Below are 27,047 nucleotides of genomic sequence, written 5' to 3' on the forward strand. Positions count from 1 at the left end.
TAAAACCTGACACAATAGGTTTATTTGACTTACAACTTCTAGTTAAAGTCCTTCATTTCATGGAAGCCAGAGCAGGAACTTGAAGCAACTAGTTACATCCACAGTGAAAAGCAGAGCAATGAATGAATACAGTCCAGGATCCATTGCCTAGGGTATGACGGTGCCCATAGTGGGCTGTTTTCCCATATCAATTAGCATAATAAAGACAATCCCTCAAAGACATGCCTACAGGACAATCAAACTGGAGCAGTCCTTCACCAAGACTCTTCTAGGTGATGCTAGATTGTGTCAAGCTGACAAAGCTAATTAGCACATACCCACCTCACATATATATGAATGTATTCATATACCTCTCCCACAAGGAACCTAAACAAGGCACTGGTTCTATACTTACCACATTCAAAACTTTCTTTCCAATTATTAAGGGCCCACCCTACTTCTCAATTTTATTTAGCATTACATCCTAACATTCTCCAACGTCTAGTTTAGTATATAGCCCAAGAAACTTGATACTTGAAAAACATAACTGCTGGGGCTAGATAGGGAAGAAAATTACATTTCCTATTTCAGACAAATTGATAAACCTAAAACCAAATAAATGATTTTATTTGGAAATAAAAAATGCTCATTTGCATTTTATTTAAGAATTATGCCAGTTTTATCACTACACAAAAATAAAGGGACAAAGTCTGGTGCAGTTGTCCCTCATATCAAGTACTAGCAAGCTGTTGCACAATAATCTATGAAGTGACTCCTTATTCATGAGAGTAGAATTTTAACAAGACAGGTATGACATGAAAACCTATGTAAGCACTGATATATAATCAAATAAGCTGGCCCTGTGGCTGCCAGGTTTATCAGTAGGAACGGATAGCAGGGGGTACGGTGGCACAGTCAGCTTCATTCAAGGTCTTGTCAATGACAGGTCTGTACTCCAAAGCAACCTTGGAGAAAAGAATAAGCACAAGAACCTTAAGACAAAGGAGTCGGTAGCTCCTCCTACCCTATCGCCCTCTACAGTCTATGCTAACCTCCAAATCAAGCTCCTCCCACCTTAGCCTCCTGCTATGAGGTGAATAGCTGCCTCTGTCAGACATTCTGCTTAAGTGAATGAGTCCAAGCAACCATGAACTTTCTGAAACTAGGAAAAAAAATTAATCTTTAATCCTTTGTTATTCATATCAGGTATTTCATTACAGTGATATAAATGTACTAATAATTAGTCACCACTTCTTCCCTATCACAGGCCTCAGACATATTGTCATTGCTTAGGACTGTTTATCTGGTAACTACCCAGGCACTGGATTCTGCTTCCAGCAAGAAGCATGACTCTTATTCTATTTGGTGATACCTCAGATCTGTTAACAGCTGGTTTAAAACTAGGCTGTTTCCCAAACTGGTCAACTATTAAAGGCCAAATAGAGTGGCTCAGCTCATCCTTGGGCTGATGCATGCCCACATACCTTCCCAGTCTTGATGTCCACATATGAGAGGGTGTGTTTCCTCCAGTGTTCCCCAAACGGCTTCTTCTGCTGTCCCTCGATGGGCTTGGAGTAATCATACTCATCAACCCGCACCTGAGGTAAAAAACATACCTCATCTGTCACCACAGAGCAACATCAGAAAACATGGAAAATATTAACAAATGCACAGGAGACCAGCCAAGAAGGTGGGCACCTTGGCAAAGAAAGGGGTTTGGAGCCAGGAGTACAAGGATAGAACAACCATTTCTGCATTTTCTCTTACAACTCTGTAGATAGAAATTGGAATTAAATATCATCTATGCAACTTTTCCTTTGGCTCCATGCATTGAGATTTCCTCAACTTTTCTCTTTAGCATTTTTAAGTTAAATGGGCTTTTTTTTTTTTTTTTTTTTTTTGAAACTGAGTCTCTATATATAGCCTTAGCTGTCCTAAAACTTACTGTGTAGGCCAGGCAGGCCTCAAACTCACAGAGATCCACCACCTGCCTCTGCCTCCCAAGTGCTAGGATTAGGCATGCACCACCACACCCAGATTAACTTTTTCTTTCTTTCTTTCTTTCTTTCTTTTTTCTTTTTTTGGTTTTTTGAGACAGGGTTTCTCTGTAGCTTTGGAGCCTGTCCTGGAGCTAGCTCTTGTAGACCAGGCTGGCCTCGAACTCACAGAGATCAACCTGCCTCTGCTGGGATTAAAGGCATGCGCCACCACTGCCTGGCTAATTTAATTGTTTTCTAAGTTTAGCATTTATATTGAAGAAAGTTTGTCAGTACACTGACTGCTAACAAAGAAAACTTTGCATGTAGGCATAAGTTAGACAAGCAAGTGGCTCTTCAGATAAAAACCAAGATCAGACACCTTGTTGCTTTTACAGAAAACAAGAAGGGAGGAGTGGCAGGAAGGAGGTTCCTTACCGGAGCCAAAGGGCTAAAGCACGGTCCTACTTATAGACTAACTATAGCATAGGCCTGCCAAGAATAAGCAGAATCTACTTCAAATCTCCAAAGCCTTCTTTATCTCAGCTCCTAACAGTTAGCTGGGGATATGCTTGCTCATGTTTCTTTTCATCTACTTGATTACTGCAGGTTAAATCAATACATGCTCATAGCAAATGAAAACTTCTACTTGCTCACTTTCCTATTTACTCACCATCCTACACTGTCCACAACTTGTATACTCATCATGGGAAATGTTCCTGAACTTGGAACTATACCCAAGCTTGTCCTTGTGCCTTCTACCATCACATGTAGAATCCAACATGTGTGCTCTTTTATGCTTTCTGCATAGAAGCCATGGTTAGAGCAGATCTCTAAATCCTTTTCCCAGTCTCAGGATGTGTCTGAGCTAGTGACTCATGGACTAATAGTCTAATTGATTTTGGTCACTGGATGCACTTTACCCTTAGCCCTGTTAAGAACCAGGTCTGTTCTGCTTACAGATGCTGAATGGGCTGACACAAAGCAAGAAAAAGGTGCAAGGTTCTGAGATTGAGAATAGAATAAAAAAATACTGGAGGAAAAGGTGTTTTCCTTGATTCACTTTTGGGAAAAATAAAATGGAATAGAGAAAGTGAGTAGGAATGAATAGAACCAGTTGGGAAAATGTCAGGTCATTGTGATATAGCTTGAAAACATACTTTATAATCTTCCCTGGCATGAGCTCCCCGTGATTCCTTCCGTGCCTCTGCACCATATATGGTCTGCAGTGCACACAGCATCAGGTTCTGTAGCTCCAGGGTCTCCACCAGGTCTGTATTCCAGACCATTCCTGAGGACACACAAAAACCCATGAGAGACAGACAGGATCCAGTGATGTAGGTACTCTGGACTTAACTAGCAACATGTATCTGTGGGGAAGAAACAGCTGGACAGCATGGAGTAAGGTAATGGTAAACAGGATAGACACCAGCTTAGCCCCCAAAAGCAGTGTCCCCTCAGAATACTGCTGACTCACCTCTGTCAAATGTCTTTAGATGCTTCAGTTCTCCATAGAGCTGGCTAATTTTTTCACAGCCTTCTTGCAATACACTTCCCACGCGGAATACTGCAGCATGATTCTGCATCGACTATCATAAGATACCATTATAAACTTTTAATGCACAGAAAAAGACAGGCAAAATGCTCAGATCTTTTGTTTTTTGAAATTTTATATATTTACACATTTTAAATAAACCAGGCAATTTAGATTATGAGTTAAATTTAAACTTAAATTTTTTTCCTGGAGAAAGGGTCTTATATACCATAATCTCCCAGATATGCCACTTTACCTTGGTAATAATAAAATTTTGATTAAACTTAAAACATGTTTCTAGCTAAGTGTTGGTGGTGCATGCTTTTAATTCCAACACTTGGAAGGCAGAGGCAGACTGATCTCTGTGAGTCTGAGAACAGCCTGGTCTACAGAGCAAGTTCCAGGACAGGCTCCAAAGTTAAAGAGAGAAACTCTGTCTTGAAAAAACAAACAAACAAACAAAGAAACAAAAAAAAAAACCAAGCCAAAACAAAACCCCATGTTTCTATGTGCTCCATTATGTATGTATCTCACAATAAATCTGTGTATATCTAAAAAATATTATAATTATTTTGCTTCTCTGGCAGCATTTCTAGAAGACAACAGTCCCAGAGTCCAAGAGGGCTAATGGTGGTGGGTGTAGTGGGAGATCATAAAGTTAAAAGGAAACGAGGGCCTGAGAACCCTTGTGGCCAAGCCCTTCCCCACTGTCTAAGGGACTAGAGGTTAGCTCCTACACACTTCACTCTCCTCACTTTCTGATTCTGTGATGGTACAATTCAGTCTGAGGACCTCGCTCTCTCAGAGCTGAGGACGCTAAATAAAGTGACACAACCAGGTATGGGGTAGGCTGGCTCCCAAGTGACCTGGGACTCAGGTTCTGATGTTCTTCCCCTTCCTACTGGCTGCAAGACACATGACAAGCAGTACTGGTCTTAGGATGAACGTCAAGCTCATATACAGGAGTGCCAGAGAAAGGCAAGTCCCCGTGCTAAAGTTGATGCTTATTTTTGCCCTGAACTAAGAACTTCAAAGTTCTACGTGGAAAGAAACACATTTAAGGCTGATTACTTTTATACTCTGATTTGGAAAAATGAGGAACAGGTCCTCCTGCTGTCAACCCCCAGGCAGCCATGCAGGTGGCTTTGGTTGTGTCTATTCCTACCTTCTGCATGCTGAGGCGTAGTTCTGATGTTCTTATGCTTCCATCAGCAAATCTTAACTTGTCAAGATTCATAACCGACTCTTCTCCAGCATTTGCTTTAATTGAAGGAACTTTATCTCCTTAAAAGAAAGCCAGAATTTAACTTCAGAATCACTTAGGGGGGAAAAAAAGAGATTTGAATACCACTCAGATTACACCATAGCCATTCCAGGGGTCTGGAAAGCATAGAAGTAATCTGAATCAACAGTCTTGGCACCAACGTAAGGTATAAGATATTGACCTAGAGTCAATTTTTTTTTTTCCCTAGACAGTGAATCTCTGTGTAATAGCTCTAGCTGTCTTGGAACTCACTCTGTAGACCAGGCTGGCCTCAAGTCACAGAGATCCACCTGCCTTGCCTCCCAAGTGTTGGTATTAGAGGTGTTGGCCATTTCCAGAATCAATTTTTAAGGACATATACAGAAACAAAGATACTGCCAACACAGTAGATAACCATTTTTGAAACTAAGAGACCTATATATAATCAGAATTGTTACTCTAGTAAGGAAACTGGATACCCTTGAGGTAGTGAAGGGTCACCATCACACTTTTTCTCATGACAGGATATACAGATAGCTATCCTGTGTGTCTTGACTCTCCTGTTCTCTTAACTAGCCCTCAAGATCATGACTTTCAGGTAGGTGTACAACTTAGAAGTAGAGTACCGGTTAGCGTTAGTAAGGCCCCAGGATTGATCCCCTGTACTCCACTGTCCCCTACAAAAATTAAAGAATCCTCTCCACGTAAAAATTATATATATATATATATATATATATATATATATATATCTACCTCAGAACTATATATATATAGTTATATATAGGTATTTAAAAAGTTGTTTTAGGTGGCATAAGTATTTTCTAATGAGAAAAAAAGGCGACACCTGCTTCCAGCCACCTCCTCTTCAAGGATGTGACTAGTTCATTCCCTTCTTCTTTTCCTTTTGTCTTGAGATAATCTACACAGTCCAAATCGGTCTTGAACTAACAATCTTCTTACCTCAGCCTTTTACATATCCAAATTACAGGTGTATGCGCGCCTAGCTCCTTTTTAGTGTTTAAAAAAATAATCACTCAGTAAAACTGACTTTTCTCATGGTGCACATTTTCACAAATTTCAACATACTATAAAAGGATTCCATACACTTATACTTTAGAAATATTAGGATATTACCATCTGGGGGAAAATATTACAAACCTCTTCATCTTTAAAATTAAAGAAATACTGAATTTGCTGCCTTTTGAGGTTATTGCTTTTAGTCATTTATGTAGGGTTTTTCAGATTTTGGCAAACAGAATTGTATTTAAGTACACCAGCACTAGGACAGCCTAGCAGCTATAATCTGTTTCTTTCTTACAGTTTGCTATTTCCAGAATTAAAATCACATGTACAGCCTTCTGAGTCTTACTCTAAGTACCCTGTCTGAGATGTTACTGAGAGTACATTTGTTCCTTTCATCACTTAGTTTAAATAATCTTAGCATGTATTTGTAGAACCTTTGCTTTTATAAAAGTTTTTTTCCCTCATTCTCAAAGCAGGTCACTGGAATCTCTACTTTATTCTAGGAGAAGTGATTTTAATCTTCACTGCTAAGGACAAGGCTACCAAAAGGCTACTTTTGGTGTCAGAGAAGATACTCTGAACCCTGCCTGTGCAGCTAGCTAGCACTAAGGACCAGAAATCGTTTTCATATTCAAGATTATACTGTGGCATGACTAGAAGTGTGGAGAGGCAAGAACGTGCTAGTTTCCATATCACTACTATTCATCTATAAAACATCGGACAGTTAACAAGAGGACAGAGTAACAGACGGAACAGGGAGTCTCCATCCTTGTCCTCATGAGATGCCCTCTCACACCACTATTCTGAGCAAACAGACAAAACAGCTACCATGAAGGCTCCTTGGGGGTTGGAACGCTGGTAACCTCCTGGTTCTAGTCTGTACAAGCAGAAATATACTCCAACACAAGGCACATTTTTCTTTTACATGTTGTTTAAAGCTACCATAAGAAGACATCAACTGAAATTCATTCTATTCCTGAGGGGTAGGGGCTTATGTCATCCCTTTACACATGAAATTCCATTATATCTTGTTTTTAAAACAGGCTAACATTTTTCTATAATTACCAAGAAGTTACAGATTTATTTTTACTATAAAAATATTTTACTGCAAAAATAATTTATAACAGGTAAGTAATATATAATCAATTTTCCCTCAAAATACCAATTTCTTAGTAGTGTCTTTTAAGGATACAGTGACTGTTTTAAAAGCAACCAAGCCATACACGATGGCATACACAGCACTCAGGAAGCAGAGGCAGTTGGATCTCTCTGAGGTCAAGGTCAGTCTGGCCGATATGTGTGCATTCTGGGCCAACCAGAGATATAGTGAAACCATACATGTAAAAAAAACAGCGACCCAAATCCCTTACTTTCTTGACTATTAATACTACACAATCTATTTCTATAGGAAAAAGCAGATTTCCTCTATGATCACTAAGCAAATTTCCAGCAATAAAGACTACGCAGTCTCTTAAAATAGCTTGAGGGCTTGAAGAGAGTACGTACCAGGCCTGCAAGATTCTGCAATGCTCAGGGCACAGGCTCGGCCAAAGACTACGAGGTCCAATAGGGAATTTGCTCCAAGCCGGTTGGCACCATGCACTGAAGCACAGGCCGCCTCCCCACAGGCATACAGGCCAGGCACAATCTGATCCTGTCCATTCACATGCTTCAGCACCTGCAGGAATGTATTCAGATGAGGCATCAAAAATACCCATGGCTCCATGTGCCTGCTTTCCTATCATAGTTCCCATGCCTAAGGTAGAAAAAGCAAAGATTGCATCTTCTATGTTTCACTCTTTTTAGTATATCCTCAGTTCTCCTTTTGTTCCTGAACCCCTGATGTTTGTTACAAGCAGGTCAAAGATGATTCAGGTTCCTCAGAGTCTCAGGCACCACCTGATTTGACTATGGAATGTGGTAGCTGATAGAACATTAAAGGGAAGAGAAAAACTGGGGATCATCTGTGAAGTGGGGTAGTAATCTCTACCTTTTGTCCTGACAGGAGTTCAAAGCAGAAGGACCAGTTGATGAGCATTTGTGAACTGCTCATAACCCAAGTACCAATTGTATATACAGACCACTAACTGATAAGGTCACTGTAAAAGTATCAGATTATATAGAAAAGCAATTATAAAATGGAAAAAGTGTACAATATTATAGCTATGGGGAATTAACATTCTATTGGTTATTGCCAAATAGATGCAAACCCAAGAACATAATCCAGCCTCTTACTGCCTAGCAGAAATGGCATTTCATAACTTACATAAAAAAACTGAACACACTGCACTTTTGGAGGGAAAAATGGCTGTTCTTGCTTCTACGCCTCTTAGCACTAAAAGGATCTTTGTGAAGTGGGCAGGTCACCATCACCTGCCCCTTGTAGTTAGTGGGAATCCCACCCATGTTGTAGTGCACAGTGGGGAGGACAGGGATGGGCTCCTTAGTGACATCCACACCAGCGAAGATCATGGCCGTCTCTGAAATCCCAGGCAGACGTGTAGCCAGCTGCTCAGGGGGCAGATGGTGCAACTGCAGGTAGACGTGATCTTTCTCGGGGCCACAGCCTCTGTAAATACAACACTGTAACATGAGGCAAAGAACAGTAAGAGCCAACTAAAATCTCTGAAGTATGTGAGCCTGAACAATCTTGTATCTTGAGGAAAATTTCAACTTCATCCATAGTCAGTGACTCATTAATTCTTTTTACTTCAAGTATTTTTTAATCACCTACAGTATGTCAGAACAATTCTGTGCAAGAACATAAGAATAGAAACCTATACTCACCAAAGTCATAGTCTCATCTTGGGTACCATGATTTCCTATGTTTTTCTTGGTAAATGTGTTAGAAAGTCTCCCATAACCACCAGACTTCCGTGTTTTAAGTTAAAGTGTCACTAAGTAACAGGGCCCCTGCATTAAGGAACAGGGCCAGGCCCTGGGAGGCTCAACTGATTTCACCAAAGGACAAGCGAGACACAAGCCCTAAAGGTTACCTGCCAAGACACCTGTAGATATTGATTAAAACAACACAACTCCTAAGGCTCATGAGTATTAGCTGAGTGTGTGAATCTCATTCTCACATTGTGGGAGCATATGATATGTTTACTCTTACACACACACTGATGTGAAGAAGATTCTCAAAATGTAGGTCTTTAGGAAAACATCACAAACTAACAGATGTTAGCCAGAAAATAATGGGATAGCTTGATTCTTGTAGGCAGGTGCAGGGGTGCCTGTCTGCAAAGGTAAACTGCTAAAATACACAGATGTGACCTAATGGCTACCAAAGAGAAAAGAGGACACAAATTAGTCCCCCTGCCTACTACATTCACGTATCCCTGGAGGATCACAAACCTTCCTTCACGAATCTCGAGAGTCATGGATCGAGATACAACATCTCTGGATGCCAGGTCCTTGGCAACAGGGGCATATCTCTCCATAAACCTTTCACCTTGACTGTTGATGAGAATACCTCCCTCTCCACGGCATCCTTCTGTGATGAGACAGCCAGCGCCATATATACCTGTAAAAATCCAGGTGATTAAATGCTTATAAATGAATGATGACTAGGTAGCTATTTCAAATGGCTAAATCCTTTTTTAGAAAACATTTTTTTTTTAAGCTGGGCAGTGGTGGCGTATGCCTTTAATGGGAGGCAGATGCAGGCAGATCTCTGTGAGTTCGAGGCCAGCCTGGTCTACAAGAAGTAGTTCCAGGACAGGCTCTAAAGCTACACAGAGAAACCCTGTCTTGGGGGAAAAAAATATGGGGGGAAGGAAAGGAAAAAAATACAAAGAGCATTAAACTCAATAAGAAAAGTCAAGTAGGAGGTATGTGTGTGACAAGCAGCAGTGAACACTAGAAAGCACAACAGATCCAGGAAAAGGAGCTCACCCACAAGGTTCTAACCCATATCTGAATAAACATCACGTATGTAGACTTAATTTTTAAAATAAACCTTTAAACCAAGAAATGTGGTAACAAGTTTAAGCAAGAATAAACCAGCTTGGAGAATTTCAAATTACCAAATTACCCAAACAACAAAACTGACAAATTATTTTAGTGGTTAATATTTATGTTTATACCAATTCTAAACATTCACTCATTTAAGTTCTATGATGGTCCCAGGTAATAAGAAGCTCATAGACAAGAAAGTTGGAGCTTACTTAGTAACTCACTTAAATAACAGAACTATTAAAGGGCAGAGCTCAAATTCAAATTTGAGGAGCATGTAGTCTGGGTTCTTAATATAACTATATCCCTCAAAGTAAGGAAAAACAAGGAATATCAAAAACTGAATTTCAACAGAAGAGGCTAAATAAGTGTTATTATAAAGCTAAAATTACCTTTCATATGCCAAAAGGATTACATGCTCTAAAGATAAGAATATAAGTTCTTACATTTCACCTGCTTTTCACTTTTCATAGCTTCAGTAACATCTTTTGGGTAATTTATTTCTTATATATTGTGAAGGAAGCATAAAAAAAAAGGGAATTCTAAACACAGTATATGACAGGAAATCCAGAGGCTCAGTAGACACTGAACAAAAATTGTAGGAAGAAGACAACTCTCTCCTCTGACTCAATGCTCTGACAGGCAGCGAGAGCTAATTTCTCCTACAACTCTTTCCCGCTTCTAAATCCAAACCCTCACTGTGGTGATATTTTGTTTATGCTGTAACAAATAAAGCTTGCCTGAAGGTTAGAGTGAAGAGTTAAGCCCCTAGTTAGTCATAGAGGTCAGACAGCGGTGGCACACACCTTTAATCCCAGCACTCAGGAGAGGAAGATTGACCTCTGTGAGTTCAAGGCCACCCTGGGCTAGACTTAAATCTGTCTGTAAAAGAAACAGCTCACACAAATCCCTGCACTAGGGAGGTGGAGACAAGAATGATGTGGCTGGGTGGAGAGTAGAATGTAAGGCGGTAGGAGCAGGAGCTAAAGACAGTCTGAGAGCCTGTACTGACAGAATCGCCCATTTGGTCTAATTACTGGTAGAGGTAAGAACTATAGTGGCTGGCTGCTCTGCTTCTCAGGTCCTTCAGCTTTCACTCACTAATAGCTGAGTTTTGACTAAGACCAATTAGAATTTTTGTTATCCCTAACTTTGGCATCAGGTAGAGTCTGATTTGTTCTAACTTCACATCCCTCTAACCATGGGTGCCTGAAACAAAATGGAACCAGGAGAAAACTCCTCTTGAGGACTCAAAACAGAAGAAGTGCACAACAGTACACTGAATAGGTATTGCATGTTTATAAGACACAGAAGAGTCCAGAGCCAGACAGGTACCCATCCTACCTGTGGGGTGGAACTGAACAAACTCTAAGTCTTGGCAAGGCAAGCCAGCCCTGGTGACCATGGCTGTGCCGTCCCCTGTGCTGGTATGGGCAGATGTACAGCTGAAGTAGGTCCGTCCATAGCCCCTGAAAACAGAAAACAGTGACTATAAGCATCAGCCAACACCAAACCGTTTTTTATGACATCAAAAAATATATAATGTAGCTTCTGGGGCACCAACCTCTAAAAACCCCTTGTTTGTACTCTGACCTATGCACATGGCACACAATACTGGGAGGCCACATCTGTGACGCTGCTAACATGGATGGATGGAAGTTGGGAGACAGAGAATGGGAATTTTATAATTCTTTTCATATTTGGTACTCTGTGCTTTATTTTATCTTCAAAGAATTTTCCTGATAAGGATATATAACTTTTACAATGAAAAAATTTTAAAGTATTTATTGATTTATAATTTCTTCCCCAGTCTTACTGCTTATTTATAAGCTGTCTATATGATCTGATAAGTGTATATTAGGAACAAATTTCCACAATTTCATTAAGATATCCATAGCCTTACATAATTATCCTTTCTTTGTGGTGCTGATCATTACTATACCCAACAGGCTATCTATCAGGTTTCAGAAACTGCTCATCTCATGACTCAAACTGTTCTTGTTTGAATATAGAAGTCCCTCATAGGCTCATGTGTTGAAAAGGTTTGGTCCACAGCTAGTTGTATTATTTAAGAAATTGAAAACTTTAGGACATGGAACCTAACTAGAAGAAGAAGATCTTTGGGGATATATCCTTAGACTATATTCAATCCTGGATTAATGTCTTTCACTCTTTGCCAAATCACAGACTAGTTACTAAAATATCCTGCTTACACACATGAATCCATGTCCCCATGCACTGAACCTGCTGAAAGCCAAAATAAACCCTTTTTTGCATAAACTGTATTTGGTCAGAGTGACAGTCTGGCTAATACATGTTTTAGGAATTCCTACTACCAGTGGCCTTTAAGTTACCCACCCACTTGGGTGTGGCCTCTTGTACTATAAATGCCAATGTAAAGCAAACTTCTGGTTTCTCCTTTCCCAGTTGTGGGATTTTTGGTTGTTGTTCCCCATTCCAGCAGAGGATTGTGATCTATGACTCTACCCCTAATAAATAACCCTCTATTATACTCAATTCTGAGCTAGTGTGGGATTTCTTTTAAGCATCCTTCTTCAAATACAATCCCGTATCTTGGCCACTGTGAATAATACCACAACAAACATTTGCATTGATGATATATTCATCATGTGATTATGTTGACTTTATTTTCTTTACATATGCGGCCATGATAGGACTGCTGCACCATGTGAGTTTTACTCTTAGGGTATCTTTTTTTAATGGTATAAGTTTGATGTGCATACATGTCTATGAGTGTCTGTAGGCCTGATGCTCACACTGGGTATCTTTCTTGATTGCTTTCTATTTTATTGAAGCAAAATCTCTTAACAAAGCCAAGACCTAGTCAGTCCGTGCTCAGGAATCCCGACTCTGCCTCTTAAGTCATAGAATTACAGACAAGGCCACAATTACTCAGCTTTATGTGGTTCTAGGCATCCATCCAAGGTCTGATTCTCATGTGTGAGTGGCAAATACCTTGTCTACTAAGCCATTTTTTTCAGTCTTCTTTAGTTCCTTAGGAACCTTCACAATGACTACCAATTTATAATCCTAATAGTCTTTAGACTTTTGGGTCACTTTTCTCTGTATCTTTTTTTTTTAATTAAGATCTATTTTATTTATGTGTATGTTTCTGTGTGAATTATGCAACATATGTGCCAATGCCCAAAGAAGTTACGAGTCTTCTGAAGTGAGTGCCGGGACCAGATGTCAGGTCCTCTGCAAGAGTAGCAGCACTTAATACTGAGCCATCTTTCCAGGCCATTGTTTTGGTTAAATATACACATATATAAAATTATATAATAATAATAATAATAATATTATTATTGAGTGTATATGTTAAGTGTGGGCACAGGGATTGCCATGGCACATGTGTGGGAAGTCTGTTCTGTTCTATTTAAGTTCGAGAGATGGAACTCAGGTAGACTATCACACTTGTGTGGTAACTACTTTTACTCAGTACGCTGGTCTGAATAAAAATGGCCCCCACAGGCTCATATATTTGAATGCTTGGTCCCCAGTTGGTGGAATAGTTCGAAAAGGATTAGAAGGTGTACCAGTGGGAGTGTGCTTTGATATTTAAAAGACTCTGGACTCTCTCTGCCTCATGGTAGTGGATCAAGATTAAGCATTTAGCTACTCCTTTATTTAGCCATCATGGACTCTAGACCTCTGAAATTGGAGACCAGAATTAACACTTTCTTTTAAAAGTTGGTAATGGTGTTTTATCAAGCAATAGAAAAGTAACTAAGACAGCTGGCCAGTTAGGCAGTGGTGGCAGTGCACGTCTTCAAACCCAGCACTTGGGAGGAAGAAGTAGGTGAATCTTTCTGAGTTCAAGGCAAACCTGGTCTACAGAGCAAGTTCCAGGACAGGCTTCAAAGCTACAGAGAAAACTGTCTCGAAAAACTAAAAAAACAAACAAACAAATAAACAAAAAAACCTCCTCAGATGTTTAATGGTGCTGAGCACCTTTTATAAACCTGCTGACCATGTGTACCCTCTACCCTGGAAAACACTTATTCAGGTTCTGTAAGTTATTTAAACTTTCTTTTCTATTTTCTGAGAGGGTGGTGGTGGTAATGGAGACCGAATCCAGGACCACATGCATTCCAGACAAGCAAATACTACACAACTGAGATATACCCTCAGCTCTTAATTTTTAAAATGGTAAAAAAGAAGTCATACCAAGTGAAATTTACTTATTCTTATCATGCAAACAGTATTTCTTGATTCTAAGAATCATTATACATAGTAAACAAGAAAGCAAGGAAAGTTTATCTGAAAATGCCATGCGATTCTCTAGGCTTATTCTTTACGTAAACAGGCAGGGTAAGCTTCATAATCCCCAATTTTGTACTATGATGCTCAGAGAACATCTGTATTGTGATGAAGGTAACAAGTCTGGGAAGGTTATAAGGTGATATAATGGCCTATATCTGAACCACTATTCTCAATTTTATTTAAGAAAAAAAGCAAACAAACCCTCCCCCTAAATTCTGAACTCAATTTTTCTATAAGAAATTAAATACAGTAAACAAACAAACAAAAATTCAGATCCTACCCAGTAGCAATAACAGTGTTCTTTGCTCTTATTCGGTGTATGGACCCATCTTCTATGCACAGTGCAATTACACCACGGCATTCCCCACTTTCCATCAAAAGATCCAAAGCAAAATACTCCACAAAATAGCTGGTGTCATATCGCAGAGACTGTAAGAAAAAAGAGTCCACATTTCAAATGGTTAATTAAGATTAAGATTAAACAAACAACACTTAAAACCCGAGAGATTAAACCACAAAAACAGTTTGAAGGACTTGGTTTAGCCCTGTTAACAAATGAAGTTTAAAGAATACTAGGGTTTGTAATGAAGTTACATGTGATTATATGAGCATCAATACTGACAGCAGTACAAAGCAAAAAAAGTTACCGTATGTTCAGCAGTATATTCACAACAAAAAATGCAGAGAATAGAATGTGAAAGGCTCTGGGTTGCTCATATTTTAGTAACACCACTCTTATATTTACAAAAGCTTAGGAAGCACTCTAGGCTCTCCAGTGGCTCTATGTAATACTGATCTAGTGGCTCCAGTCCCTCAAGACTTCATCCAGTTTAACTGGTATTAAAACATATCAGTAAGTTCAGGAACACAGAACTGATAAAAACACTCTAAAATATGTCCTTTCTTCTTGGCACGTGACGGATCACAAATGCAAGATGGTAAGCAATGGCTACCAATTCAACTTTCCAAAACAGACACAAGGAATAACATACTGTTTTAAAGACAGCTTTTCACAATACCTGTTTAATACTTCATATTAATAATTACTTAGGACACCTTACTATTTGCGTTAGTTTTTGTCAATTTGGCACAGGCTAGAACCATTAAGGAGGGAAACTCAACTAAGAAAATGTTCCCATCAGACTGGATTGGAGGCAAGCCGGTGGGGCCCCAGCCCACTGTGGGTGGTGTCATGCCTGTGTAAGTGGTCCAGGGGTGTATAAAACGTAGGCTTAGCAAACCACAGGGAATAAGTCATTAAGCAGTATTCCTCCAAGGGTTCCACAGAGATCTCTGCCTCAAGTTCTGGCCCTGCCTTCCCTTCATAATGAACTATAATTATAGTGAAATAAATCCTTTCCTTCCTAAATTGATTTTGGTTATTCTTTGTCACAGCAATCAAAGTAGAATATTATTGTCATGTTTTTTGTTTTGTTTTGTTTTTTAGCAACTGCCTCCTGTCTTATGCCATGCCCACTATCAACCCTAACCTTCCTTTACAACCAAGTCAGCCTCACCCTTCCATACAAGGTGTGCAAGAGTGAATGGCCTGTTCGATCAGCCACACAGCAGCACCGATGAGCCTGCCCGCCTTTCCCAAACTTGAGGCTCTGTCCACCAAATGCACGCTGATAAATCTTCCCATCTTCAGTTCTGCTAAATGGCATACCATAATTTTCTAGCTGTGAAACGCAAAACAAGCAAAAATATGTTACTTTAAACAAGTACAAATATTCATGGTTAATTTGCACCAAATCTGAAATCTAAACCTTCCATACTACCATATTCTTTGAAAACACTGACAATTTGGGAAAGAAAAATCTTGTTAAATGAACTGAATACTTACAGGAAAAACTTCCTTACTACCAGGGATGGGACCCTAGAGCTCTAATTTGTTAGGCATGAACTCTCTCCAAGAGCCATATCCCCAACCCCTTCTTTTTACACTGGTTCTTTTGTAATATAAGCAGAGCACATACATAATGAACCAAAAGTTTCCTTTCAGTTACCTCGACCACGGAGGCAGGGGCTTGCTCTGTCATGTAATGGATGGCATCCTGATCCCCCAGCCAGTCAGATCCTTTCACGGTGTCGTAGAAATGCCACCTCCAGTTGTCCTCTTCCATGTTTCCAAGAGCAGCATTGATGCCTCCCTGGGAACACCATGCCAATTGTTTACATGCTCTAAGTGTGAGACCCCAGCAGCCTCTGCAGCCCATCTTCTCACTGAGATCTGATTTAGAGAAAGTCAACTCCTTATATTGCGAATCTTTATGAGGGTTAAGGAATAGCAAGGCAGACCCCAAGTCATGAAACTTCCCCTGACTACATGGACTAGATGGGTGGCTTAATCTGTATCTGTGATGGGCATGTTGCTTGATCTCCATGCTTATAAAGACTGGAAAAGGTCCTTATACCTTATCTATTGCTTATCTGACAGATATAGGCACTCAACAAGTCTGTCTAGAAATTTTATGATAAAACGTTTTCAATGGCACTTGTATGTGAATTAAAGTATTCCCTATCACGTAATGTGCTCCTCATTCAGTTAGATAATCGTGCACTCTGGTTTCCTCATCTGTTATGTGAGTATCACTCTATCTTACCGCTCAGAATCACTGGGACAAATCACTTTCCTTCTTCTTTCACATTTTATTTCATTTTTGGAAAAAGTCTTACTATGTAACCCTTACTAGCTTGGAACTTTCTTTGTAGACTGGGAGGCTGGCCTTGAACTCAGAGATTCTCTGGCTATTTCTGCCTCCTTTGGTGCTAAGATCAAAGGCATGTGCCACCACACACAGCCTCCAACTTATATTTCAATTCATTCCTTTTAGATAATCTTCTTTTCACAAGGGAAGGCACCCTAGTATGACTTGATTGTTTCTCAACAGTTCATATATTGGAGGGAGACACAATCCACAGTGTGATGTATTAAAAGATGGTGGAACTTTTGAGAATATGTTAGATTTTGGGGGAAGTGTACCCTTGAAAAGAATTAAAGAAGTGTTTACTGAACCTGAGTTAGTTTCTGTATGTGTTCCTGCAAAAAAAAGCAACACTAACCCCTCCCATTTTCTAGTTTCTGGTCTGGCCCAATGACTTCTTCATCTCATAAGAGCTCATAATGCAAACTACCATGTTATGTTGTAGGTAAGGGAGTCCTCACTGAAGACCAAATGCATAGGGCTACCCAATTTTTGGACTTTAAAAAATTTCCTTTCTTTATATGGTACCAAACATTGGACATTGTTTTATAGCAATGGGAAATAAATTCACACATCTTATTTCCTTCTCTTCTTCCCAATTGCTATTCAGTTAAGTTTTGAGCAGATGACCTATGCTAAATTCCTTCCCTTCTCACTATTGCTGTGCCTTGGTACTTCCAGTTATGGTATCTTTCAGTTTGGATGAGTCACTAGGAAGAACTAAGAACCTTGTAACTGAATAAACGTTACAGTTACTTTCTTTTCTTTTTTATCTAACACCTCCAATTGTAAAGCCAAGATGATCCTGATAGCAAACTTGTAGCAAGATATAACAGCTACTTTGAAAAAAAATGTGTAACCAATAGTAGCCATCACTTTACTGCTACCTGAAAACCAGGGCCACAAATGCTGGTCCTCTTCTCAGACCTTTTGAAACCTCTACAACTACATACAGTCTTACTCTACCCCCAGCCAATTCTCCTTAATAACCAGTAGTCAAATTTCTCCTTTCTCCTATTCTGTTACTACTAACCTACCTTAACATGACACTACAACTTCTGTTCAGGTCTCCTAGCCCCTGGAAGCCATCGAACTCTGCTGTTGGCTTAGAAAAAAAAAAAAAACAGAAACAACAACGACAAAAAAAAAAAAAAAAACACTCCAGATACTAGGAAAGATTGTCAAACATGAATATGCTAACCATATAAAGATCAGTGTTACTTAGTGATCCTAGGATAAAAATTATTGTAATTTTTCTCAATTTGAGAGCATCAAAGGCCAATATTTTCCCATTCTTCACATCCATGCTATGAAAGCTCACTGTAATACACATTTAGCATAGGAGAACTTTTAGGAGGCAGGGCCGAAGGAAAAGAATTTAAGTCACTGGACATGCCCTTGAAGGTGACAACACCCCTTCTCCCCCCCCCCCCCGCCTTTTTTTTTACTTCCTGGCTGCCTTGAGATGAGGCAAGCAGTATTCTCTGCCACATGCCCCTTCAGTGATATAATATGCTGCCATAGGCCCAAAAAGCACATCCAAATGATCTTAGCCAAAAATCTCTGAAACCATAAACCAAAATAAGTCTCTCTTCCTTTTAAGTTTATTATCTCAGGTATTTGTCTCGGTGATTAAAAAAAGCTGACTAAACTTAAGATCTGGCCTATGCAAACATTTTATACCAGGAAGAACTGTGGAGGAAATGAAACGATAGGGAAACAGATAGGAGGCAGGAGAGCTGGAAAAGACCCACATGTGAGAATAAAAATAAGGTGCCAAGCCCAGAGTGGTCCTGAGGAGGGGACTGTCAAAGTGAGAATGACTGATAGGTGATAACAACTGTTGCTGGAGCTTGATGAGAAGGCTCAGAATTAGTCTTATGGAAGGAGTGGTACTATGCATTGAAAGAGAGTTTTTTTCTTACCTGTGCTGCAACAGTATGTGACCGGGTAGGAAAGAGCTTTGTAAGACATGCAGTATTAAACCCTGCCTCAGAAAGGCCAAATGCAGCTCGCAAGCCTGCCCCTCCAGCGCCTACCACCACGGCATCAAATTCATGATCCACAACTGGGTACTGAGTAGAAATCTGAAAAGGAAATTCAGCTATTCATTACATATTCAATTTTATAAAACATTAAGACTATAATTACAAAATAAAGAAAAGAACAGTTGCTGTACACAGGCGGCCTCAATCTTGTTCTGTGATGAGTATGTATTCTTGGTGTTGAAGTGTGTATGGTAGGAACAAAGGAACAGCAATCATATTTTATGGACAAAAAGTTTGTTCCCACGCCCCCCCCAATTAATTACATTTATTCATTTATGATTTGCAGGCATTGTACTGGGTGGTTTTGTCTGTCAACTTGACATAAGCTAGAGTGATCAGAGGAAGGAGCCTCAGTTGAGGAAATGTTTCCTTGAGATCCAGCTGTAAGGCTTTTTCTCAATTAGTGATCAATGGGGGAGGGTCCAGCCCATGGTGGGTGGTGCCATCTCTGGGCTGCTGGTCCTGGAGTTCTATAAAAAGGCAGACTGAGGATGCCAGTGAAAGCAAGTCAGTATGCAGGGTCCTCTCCAAGGACTCTGCATCAGCTCCTGCTTCTGGGATCCTGCCCTGACTTCCTTCAGTGATGAAGAGCAATGCTGAAGTATAAGCCTAATAAACCCTTTCCTCCCCAAATTGCTCTCTGGTCATGGCATTTCATTGCAGCAACAGACACACCAAGACAGACATCTTGCTCAAGCTGGCTCAAAATTCATCATCTTTCTGTCTCTGCTTCCCAACACCTAGCTTTAAAAAACAAAAACAAACAAAAAACAAAGTGTTTTTGAGATCACTTAAAATTAATAAAATTCCAGTCTTTCTATTCTGCTATCAAAACAAGGAAGTATAAGAGCAGAAGAAAGTATCAATACAATGAGCTCTACTTATATCTTTTTCTCAATGTTTTTACTCCTGTCTATGACAATATCCATTTATTTATAGGATATTCAATATTTCTCCACCTGTGTGTACAAGTCCCTCTTGAAAACAATGTTGCTTTTGTTTAAATCATCATATTTCAGTTTTCCTGGGTGGAGACCACAACTACATTTCAGGCCTATATTTAGGAGCAGGGTCTGTGTGGGTAGATTTATCACAGAGAAACTGTCAAGCAGTATTCTCTAACTCCTGCTAGCTCATATGATAACAACTTGTAAGCAATGTTCAGATTAAAAAAAAAACAAAACAACAGAAAGCAGAACAGGTTAAATACAAAGGAATTTCAACTCCAATAGCTAGCAGTCTTACACTGTTCATCACAGCATATACAATGTATTTTTTATACTGTTAGTTTACTTGCATTTAGAGTTTAGATAAAGATTTGCTAGCAAAAATGTACCTATCTATGTAAACATTTTTATAAGTATTGCACTACACATATTTGAGCACACAATTAATACCGAAGAAATTCTTTTATTTTTAAAAGTTTAATTTTCATACCAATCCCAGTTCCCTCTCCCTCCTGTCCTCCCCATCTTCTCCCCAATCTACTCCTCAGAGAGGGTGAGGCCTCCCATGGGGAGTCAACAAAGTCTGTCACTTTACTTGAGGCAGGACCAAGGCCCTCCCTCCTGTATCTAGGCTGAGCAAGGTATCCGCTCCATAGGGAATGGGCTCCAAAGAGCCAGTTCATGCACTAGGGATTAAATACTGGTTCCACTGCTAGCTGTCCTACAAATTGCCCAAGCCACACAACTGTCACCCACATTCAGAGGGCTTAATTCAGTCTATGCAGGTTCCCAAGTTATCTATCAGTCCCACTAGCTCGGGTCAACTGTTTCTGTGGATTTCCCCATCATGATCTTGGTCCCTCTGGTCATAATATTTCCCTTTCCAGGAGTTTGGTCCAGAGCTGTGGATCTCTGCATCTGCTTCCATCAGTCGCTGGATGTAGGTTCTATGATGACAGTTAAGGTAGTCATCAATCTGATTACAGGGGAAGGGCATTTTAGGTACCCTCTCCACTATTGCTTAGGATCTTAACTGGGGTCATCTTTGGGGATTAGTGGGAATTTCCCTAGTGTCTGTTTTCTCACTAACCCCATAATGGTATCTCTTTTCTTGCTCTCCCTCTGTCCTTCACCCAAACTGATCTTCCCAATCCCTCAAGTTCTCCTCCCCACTCCCCTTCACCCCTTTTCCACTTCCCACTCCCCTACCACCTTCCCCTGTGCCCCAACGCTGCCATGTTACTTAAGAGATCTTGTCTACTGCCCCTTCCTGGGACTGGGGGGGGGGGTGTCCAAGTATGTAGGGTTCTCCTTGTTTCCTGTCTTTTCTGGGGTTGTGGACTATAGGCTGGTTATCCTTTGCTTTATGTCAAACATTCACTTATGAGTGAGTACATACCATGTTCATCTTTCTGTGTCTGTGTTACCTCACTCAGGATGTTTTTTTCTAGTTCCATCCATTTGCTTGCAAATTTCAATGTCATTTTTTTTTAACCACTGAGTAGTACTCCATTGTGTAAATGTATCACATTTTCTTTACCCATTCTTTGGTTGAGGGGCATCTAGGTTGTTTCCAGGTTCTGGTTATTCTGAATAATATTGCTATGAACATAGCCGAGCAAAAGTTCTTGTGGTATGGGTCTGCATCCTTTGGGTATATGCCCAAGAGTGGTATTGCTGGGTCCTGAGGTAGGTTGACTGCCAATACTGATATCAAAAGTGGCTGTACAAGTCTGTACTCCCACCAGCAATGGAGGAGTGTTCCCCTTACTCTACACCCCCTCCAACATAAGCTATCATTGGTGTTTTTGATCTTAGCCATTCTGACTGGTATAAGATAGTATCTCAGAGTCGTTTTGATTAGCATTTCCCTGATGGCTAAGGATATTAACAGAGAATTCTCAACAGAGGAATCTCAAATGGCCAAAAGGTACTTAAGGAAAATCTTTTCTTTAAATTTGTGCAATATTCAAATACATTAAAATGATTATAGATTACTATCTTTCGAAGCAGAAAAAGTTGTTTACACGCTGGGCATAATGACATACACCTTTAATCCCAGCAGAGTCAGGCAGATCTCTGTGAGTTCATGGCCAGTTTAGTCTACATAGTGAGATCCTGTCTTGGAAAAAATTGTTTACAGTTGAGTAATGAACTTACCGCATCTGAAACCTTGGCAGATGCCCTCTTGCTCTCACCAACAGTGAAATGAAAGCCACTGGTCTGTGTTTGGAACGCTGCTGGCCGCTGCAGAGATATGAATGGTGTTAAGATCTTAATGGAACATCAACAGAGAGGAATCAATTAAAATTCTCTTTCTAAATTGCTTAGCTTCCTATGTACCATTTGCTTTTATTCTTCTAAACGTTTACCTGGGACCCTGAAAGATAGATAGACCTAAGGGGGCAAGGACCCAGGTCTCATCCCCTCTACTCTGACTTGGCATTCTAGGAAGAGCCTTTTCAAAAAAAAAAAAAAAAAGCCTGTTTCTCAATAGAAAACTACTACTGACACTTGCTTTGCCACTATATTAATCTATGCAACTCAGCGAAGAATGGCAAAGAAATCCGTGTTGCTATAGTTTGCAAATAATGAAGCATTTTTACTGGATCCATCTTAACCCTTTGCATACTGGCTATCTGAATGTCCTTTAAGAATTTTTATTCTAAAAAAAAAAAAATGAATTAGATTATGGAGGTATGTGCTTTAACAAATAGACAGGGTGGGACAATCCTTCAAAAATCCTGCTTCACCAGATGGTGTACTGAGAGATTTAAACTCTAGAACAGGCCGGGCGGTGGTGGCGCACGCCTTTAATCCCAGCACTTGGGAGGCAGAGGCAGGCGGATCTCCGTGAGTTCGAGGCCAGCCTGGTCTACAAGAGCTAGTTCCAGGACAGGCTCCAAAACCACAGAGAAACCCTGTCTCGAAAAACCAAAAAAAAAAATAAAAAAATAAAAATAAACTCTAGAACAGGTTACTGCTTATTGAAACAAGAAAAACATTAAGCTTAAGAATGACTCAACTATCTCTTTACCCAGTATACCAAGACTATAGTCATACCCCTCTCATGGGTCAGGCTTGTTCTCCCTAATGGGTTATCCCTGGCCTTCCTCTGAAAACCTCTATAATTCTCCATCCAAGATTAAGATAAGCACATACTCAGAAAACCTAGTGACAGTGTGAATCCAGTCAGACATTAAGGGAATCATTTTCCATTCTACTTGCTCTATTTTAAAAGACCAAAACATAATGAAGAGACTTGGACATAATAAGGAACAGTTCTAGGCAGTTAAGTTCACTTAGCAATTAAAAAAGGAAAACTTACAAATGATCTTAAGAATTCCATGTTTTGGCGGGGAGGAGGCAGAAATCTTTAATAAACAAATAAATTAATTAAAAAAAAGAAATGAAAAAGAAAAAAAGAATTCCATGTTTTTTTAAAAGAAACATTATGTGACATAAAAAAATCTGTAGGACAATAAGAGGTAATCAGAGAAAAATCTGACAATGTAAAATGAATAACTTCTTTGTTAAGTTGGAGGGCCTCAAGTCATGGTAGGTTCTACTATTTACATTTATTTACTTAGTTTTTGATACAGGGTCTTACTGTGTATGCTGGCTGGCTTTGAACTCAGAGACCCACCTGTTCTGCCTCAAGAGTGCTGATATTAAAAAGATGCACTGCTAGGGAAGACACATTTTTTTAAACCTTTTTTAAAAAATATCCCATAGTTGGTTAAGAGGTGGTGCATGTGTGAGAAACCAGAGAAAGATGCTGTATCTTTCTTGATTACTATCTTTTGGAAACATGAACATGAATGAGGACATTTACCTGCACTGTAACAAAAAGTCCACTTATACCTTGTCCAGTAGGACAGACGTTCTCATTAAGGAGGTTGGGAAAGCAACGAGAAGAGCAGAGACTATTAATTATCCCCAAGAAGCAAAGTGCCTCAATAAGCCAAGTGTCTAATCAGTTGAAGACTGGTACAAATCATCTTCTGCACAACCTTGCAATTATAAAATCACCCAATGAAGACTTCAAACTGGCTGGCACTAGGAGGGGCAGGAGGTGGTTTAAGTGAACTGAAGTTCTTCTATCACTCAGAAAACACAGAAATGGAGGTAAACACCAGTGCACAATGACAAAATTTAGAAATTGTTTACATTACTGAACAGAATAGTTTATTCCTTTTCATTTATAAATCTTTTTAAATCTTTTTTAAATGATTAAAAAAATTAACCATGTTGAGATTATTTTCATTAAGAATTATATCTTTTAAGGCTAGTCAGATGATGCTTCTTGTTGAGCCGAAGGAACTAAGCTTGATTCCGCAGGACCCACACTTAATTGTAAGAGAAAAGCCATACCTCCAAGTTGCCTACTGATTTCTATGTACTATGTGAACCCACACAAATAAATGTAATAAGATTTTAAATTTTCATTATTTTTTAAGTAGAGAAGTTTAAAATAAAGTTCACAGGGATAGATATCCCTGACTTAGATGACTATAGCTCAAACTTTCAGAGCCTGCCCCACAAAATTCTCACAAACCACACAGGAAAACCAGTCAATAGGGACTATGGACCCAGATCATGTACTTCCTCCACTATCAAAAGAACTTTGGAAAAACCTCTAAGAAACTCCAAATTCAGATTAAAATGCAGGTCAGGAATAAATGCTAAGTCACAAGTCTACAAGTGAGTCAGGAACATAGAAAACACAGAACTGAATGTCATTGGTTCCGAGAAGCCAAACAAAATAGTATGACTGTACAGGCCTAACTAACTCATGTAATTCTAGATATAGCACTAAAACATTCAAAACAATTCATCTAAAGAAAAGATTTATTCTACCATAATGTTTCATATATTTTTCCTAAGAATTTGGAAAACTTTATAGAAGGGAGCTGTCCTTGTTTTTAGTTTTCCTATACACTGAACAATTTCAAATGTTTGTAAGTCACATCAGTATACTGGGACCATGAAAATCAAACCGAAGGCAAAATGAATTTGATGAGTTGATAACTTGAAAGCATTTGACAATACAGAATAGCTTATAGATATTATTATTATTAATAGACAGGAGTAAACAATTCTTTCTTCAGCATTTCTCTGTTGGTGATCACAAATTTCTTTTTTACTAACTTGATTCTGTTCTTTTGTAAACTCAAATTTTTCATGAAAAAAACAAACTTCAAATGCCAATGAATATTTAGTTTGAGGGCAGAATTTCTATAGTAATAGCCATCTTCATGAAGAGACTAATTTAAAACCAAAAACCGTATTTTGAGAGGTCAATTGTCTTTTCTATCTTATTATCCTGTTTACTAGTACTTAACCACAGAGCATTATGAAGAGCCACAACAAAGATGGCAAAATGCTGGCAGTTAGCATGATTCAAATAAAGTTTGGGGGGGAAAAAGGCTTCCAACCAAGCCCCCATAAAAGAAAAGAGTTATGCAGCCTGATCTCACATGCTTAGAGTCTTATTCTCACTTTTAACTGTAATTCTACTCTAGTCTGAATAAAAATTATACTGATGTAGAAGAAACTTGCAGTGGTAGAATCAACATTATAAATGATTTATTAATAGACTTGCTTAGGACACATTAAGACACAAAACAGTATTTAGCTAAGGAAAATACTTCAAAATACTCCAAAGATGAGTATACTAGCCAGTCCTGTTACAGATAAGTAAAATTAAGGATTCTGGAATGTAAATATTTTTTGACCAGGATTGACCAGCCACTAGGCTCCATTCCCATAATAAAAGGGACAACCTGACTTACAACCATTAGACCCATTTCTCTATCAGAATTGCTTCTAATATAATTTCCTCAAAACCCTGGGTTAAAACCATTTTTAAGTATGGTATGCCATAAAGCCAGATTTCTCTTCTCAAGAAAAGCCTATTTCTACCAGCTAGACAAGATGACCATAGGTAACAACTATTTGGAAAAGAACAATGGTGTACTTAAAAAAAACTCAGGCAATTTGGAATATCTTTGCTGTGTAAATCTCCCACCAGCATAAGTGGCCAGACTTATGCAGTCTCCAGTCTCTAAATTGGTCAAAGTGTAAACTGGACCTGGGAACTGAAAGGGATTTAAGGATGACAACACATGTGGAATGCATAAACCTAAGGTATAAACAAGTTAGTAAAATCTTCTATTCTTGACTGGCTCCTTTCTGGGCATTAGCCAGAGCTGGACTTCATTATTAAAAAGCTCTCTCCATATTTTTTCCTGAGTGTGTGAACTGAATCCTGGGGATGGGGTGGATTCACATATTTCTGCTACAATACAATCCTGCTATATAACTACAGGTTGTTAATCTGTTATTTCCTGTAAAAGGCTTCAGTGATCAGTACTTATAACCCTCCTTTTATTGTTTTAAGAACCCAAGGGATAGAGGTGGAGGTCGAAGTCTATGGTAGTAAATACAAATTACTGAAATTATTAAGTTTGAATAGCAACCAAGAATAGCTGCCAAGTAACCCTTGAACATTTAATTGAACTTAATTTTTAATATCTATTTCAAAAAGGAGACAATTGCAGCCATAATTATAGGCACAGTGCAAGTCGATACTGTTCAATGTCTTGAGGCTTTTATTTCGTAATTAAATTATTAAGTAGGTAGGTGGGTCATTTCATTTAGTTTGCTTTAATAAAGCCCTAGAAATCTAACGCATAATATGTCATCGTCAAAGAGTACACTGGAACACAATCTGACAATCTGGCAAAGCCAACTCGGATCTTAGCATCCCAGGAGCACTCTGTGCCCCTATTCCACTGCAATGCAAAATAGGGGTCGCAAGATCGGATGAACACGGTGCTTAAGGCTCACCTGAGATTTAAAAACAGTAGCCGAGGTCACTACACAAAGCCTATAAGCTCATCATTTACAATATTTTAGTGTCAACATCGAGGTTACCAACTATTAATCGCAGATTTGCCCGCAACCAGGACACAGGTCGGTCCCGCCCGTTGACCTTGGAGAATTTAGCTGGGACTAGACTAGGAAGGCCTGGCTCGACTCCCGCGACTGCGGAGTCGTGACCTTCGCCGGAAAGCTGTCGCCTCTGGGGCACTGCACCTTCCCAGCCCCAGCCCAATTAAGGTGGGTTCGCGGGATTAGGAGTACTCTCGGCTCTGGAGCACTCCTGGTGCCCGCTATCCCGTGGCACTGACTCACCGCCCCAGTTAGCGCCAAGCGCCGCCCGCGAAGAAGCCGCGAAACTGCTCCAACGCCGGCCATGTCTCTGCTGTCCCACAAGCCTCAGCGACAGACTGCGCTTGCGCACCACGCTACGTCGACGGCGGACTTGGATAACTCTGCGCCT

The 27,047-nt window shown here is 39.6% G+C and overlaps 1 protein-coding gene across 1 annotated transcript; it reads right to left on the bottom strand.

Moving 5' to 3' along the window:
- On the bottom strand, positions 1-27,037 carry Sdha (succinate dehydrogenase complex flavoprotein subunit A). Its single transcript, XM_041632186.1, has 15 exons — positions 26,900-27,037; positions 21,860-21,946; positions 18,630-18,791; positions 16,006-16,149; positions 15,514-15,678; positions 14,277-14,425; positions 11,057-11,181; positions 9,113-9,281; positions 8,129-8,324; positions 7,262-7,433; positions 4,655-4,773; positions 3,433-3,544; positions 3,116-3,246; positions 1,464-1,577; positions 1-944 (listed from the first exon to the last, which is right to left on the bottom strand). The coding sequence occupies exons 1-15, from the start codon at positions 26,960-26,962 to the stop codon at positions 858-860; spliced, it is 1,995 nt and encodes a 664-aa protein (XP_041488120.1). The 5' UTR covers positions 26,963-27,037; the 3' UTR covers positions 1-857.
- Between the last annotated feature and the right edge of the window lie 10 nt (positions 27,038-27,047).

This window comes from Microtus oregoni, unplaced genomic scaffold (assembly GCF_018167655.1).
Source record: "Microtus oregoni isolate MIOR12 unplaced genomic scaffold, Mior012 000040F_ref0000088, whole genome shotgun sequence".
NCBI classification, from domain to species: Eukaryota; Metazoa; Chordata; class Mammalia; order Rodentia; family Cricetidae; genus Microtus; species Microtus oregoni.

What these genes read in the sequence shown, in the direction of transcription:
- Sdha (XM_041632186.1), bottom strand. Translation starts at nt 26,962, where the DNA reads ATGGCCGGCGTTGGAGCAGTTTCGCGGCTTCTTCGCGGGCGGCGCTTG. An exon ending in TGCACACCTTGTATGGAAGG is followed by an intron (nt 14,426 to 15,513) that starts GTGAGGCTGACT and finishes TTTTTCTTACAG; the next exon opens with TCTCTGCGATATGACACCAG. An exon ending in TACGCCTCAGCATGCAGAAG is followed by an intron (nt 3,545 to 4,654) that starts GTAGGAATAGAC and finishes ATCTTATGATAG; the next exon opens with TCGATGCAGAATCATGCTGC.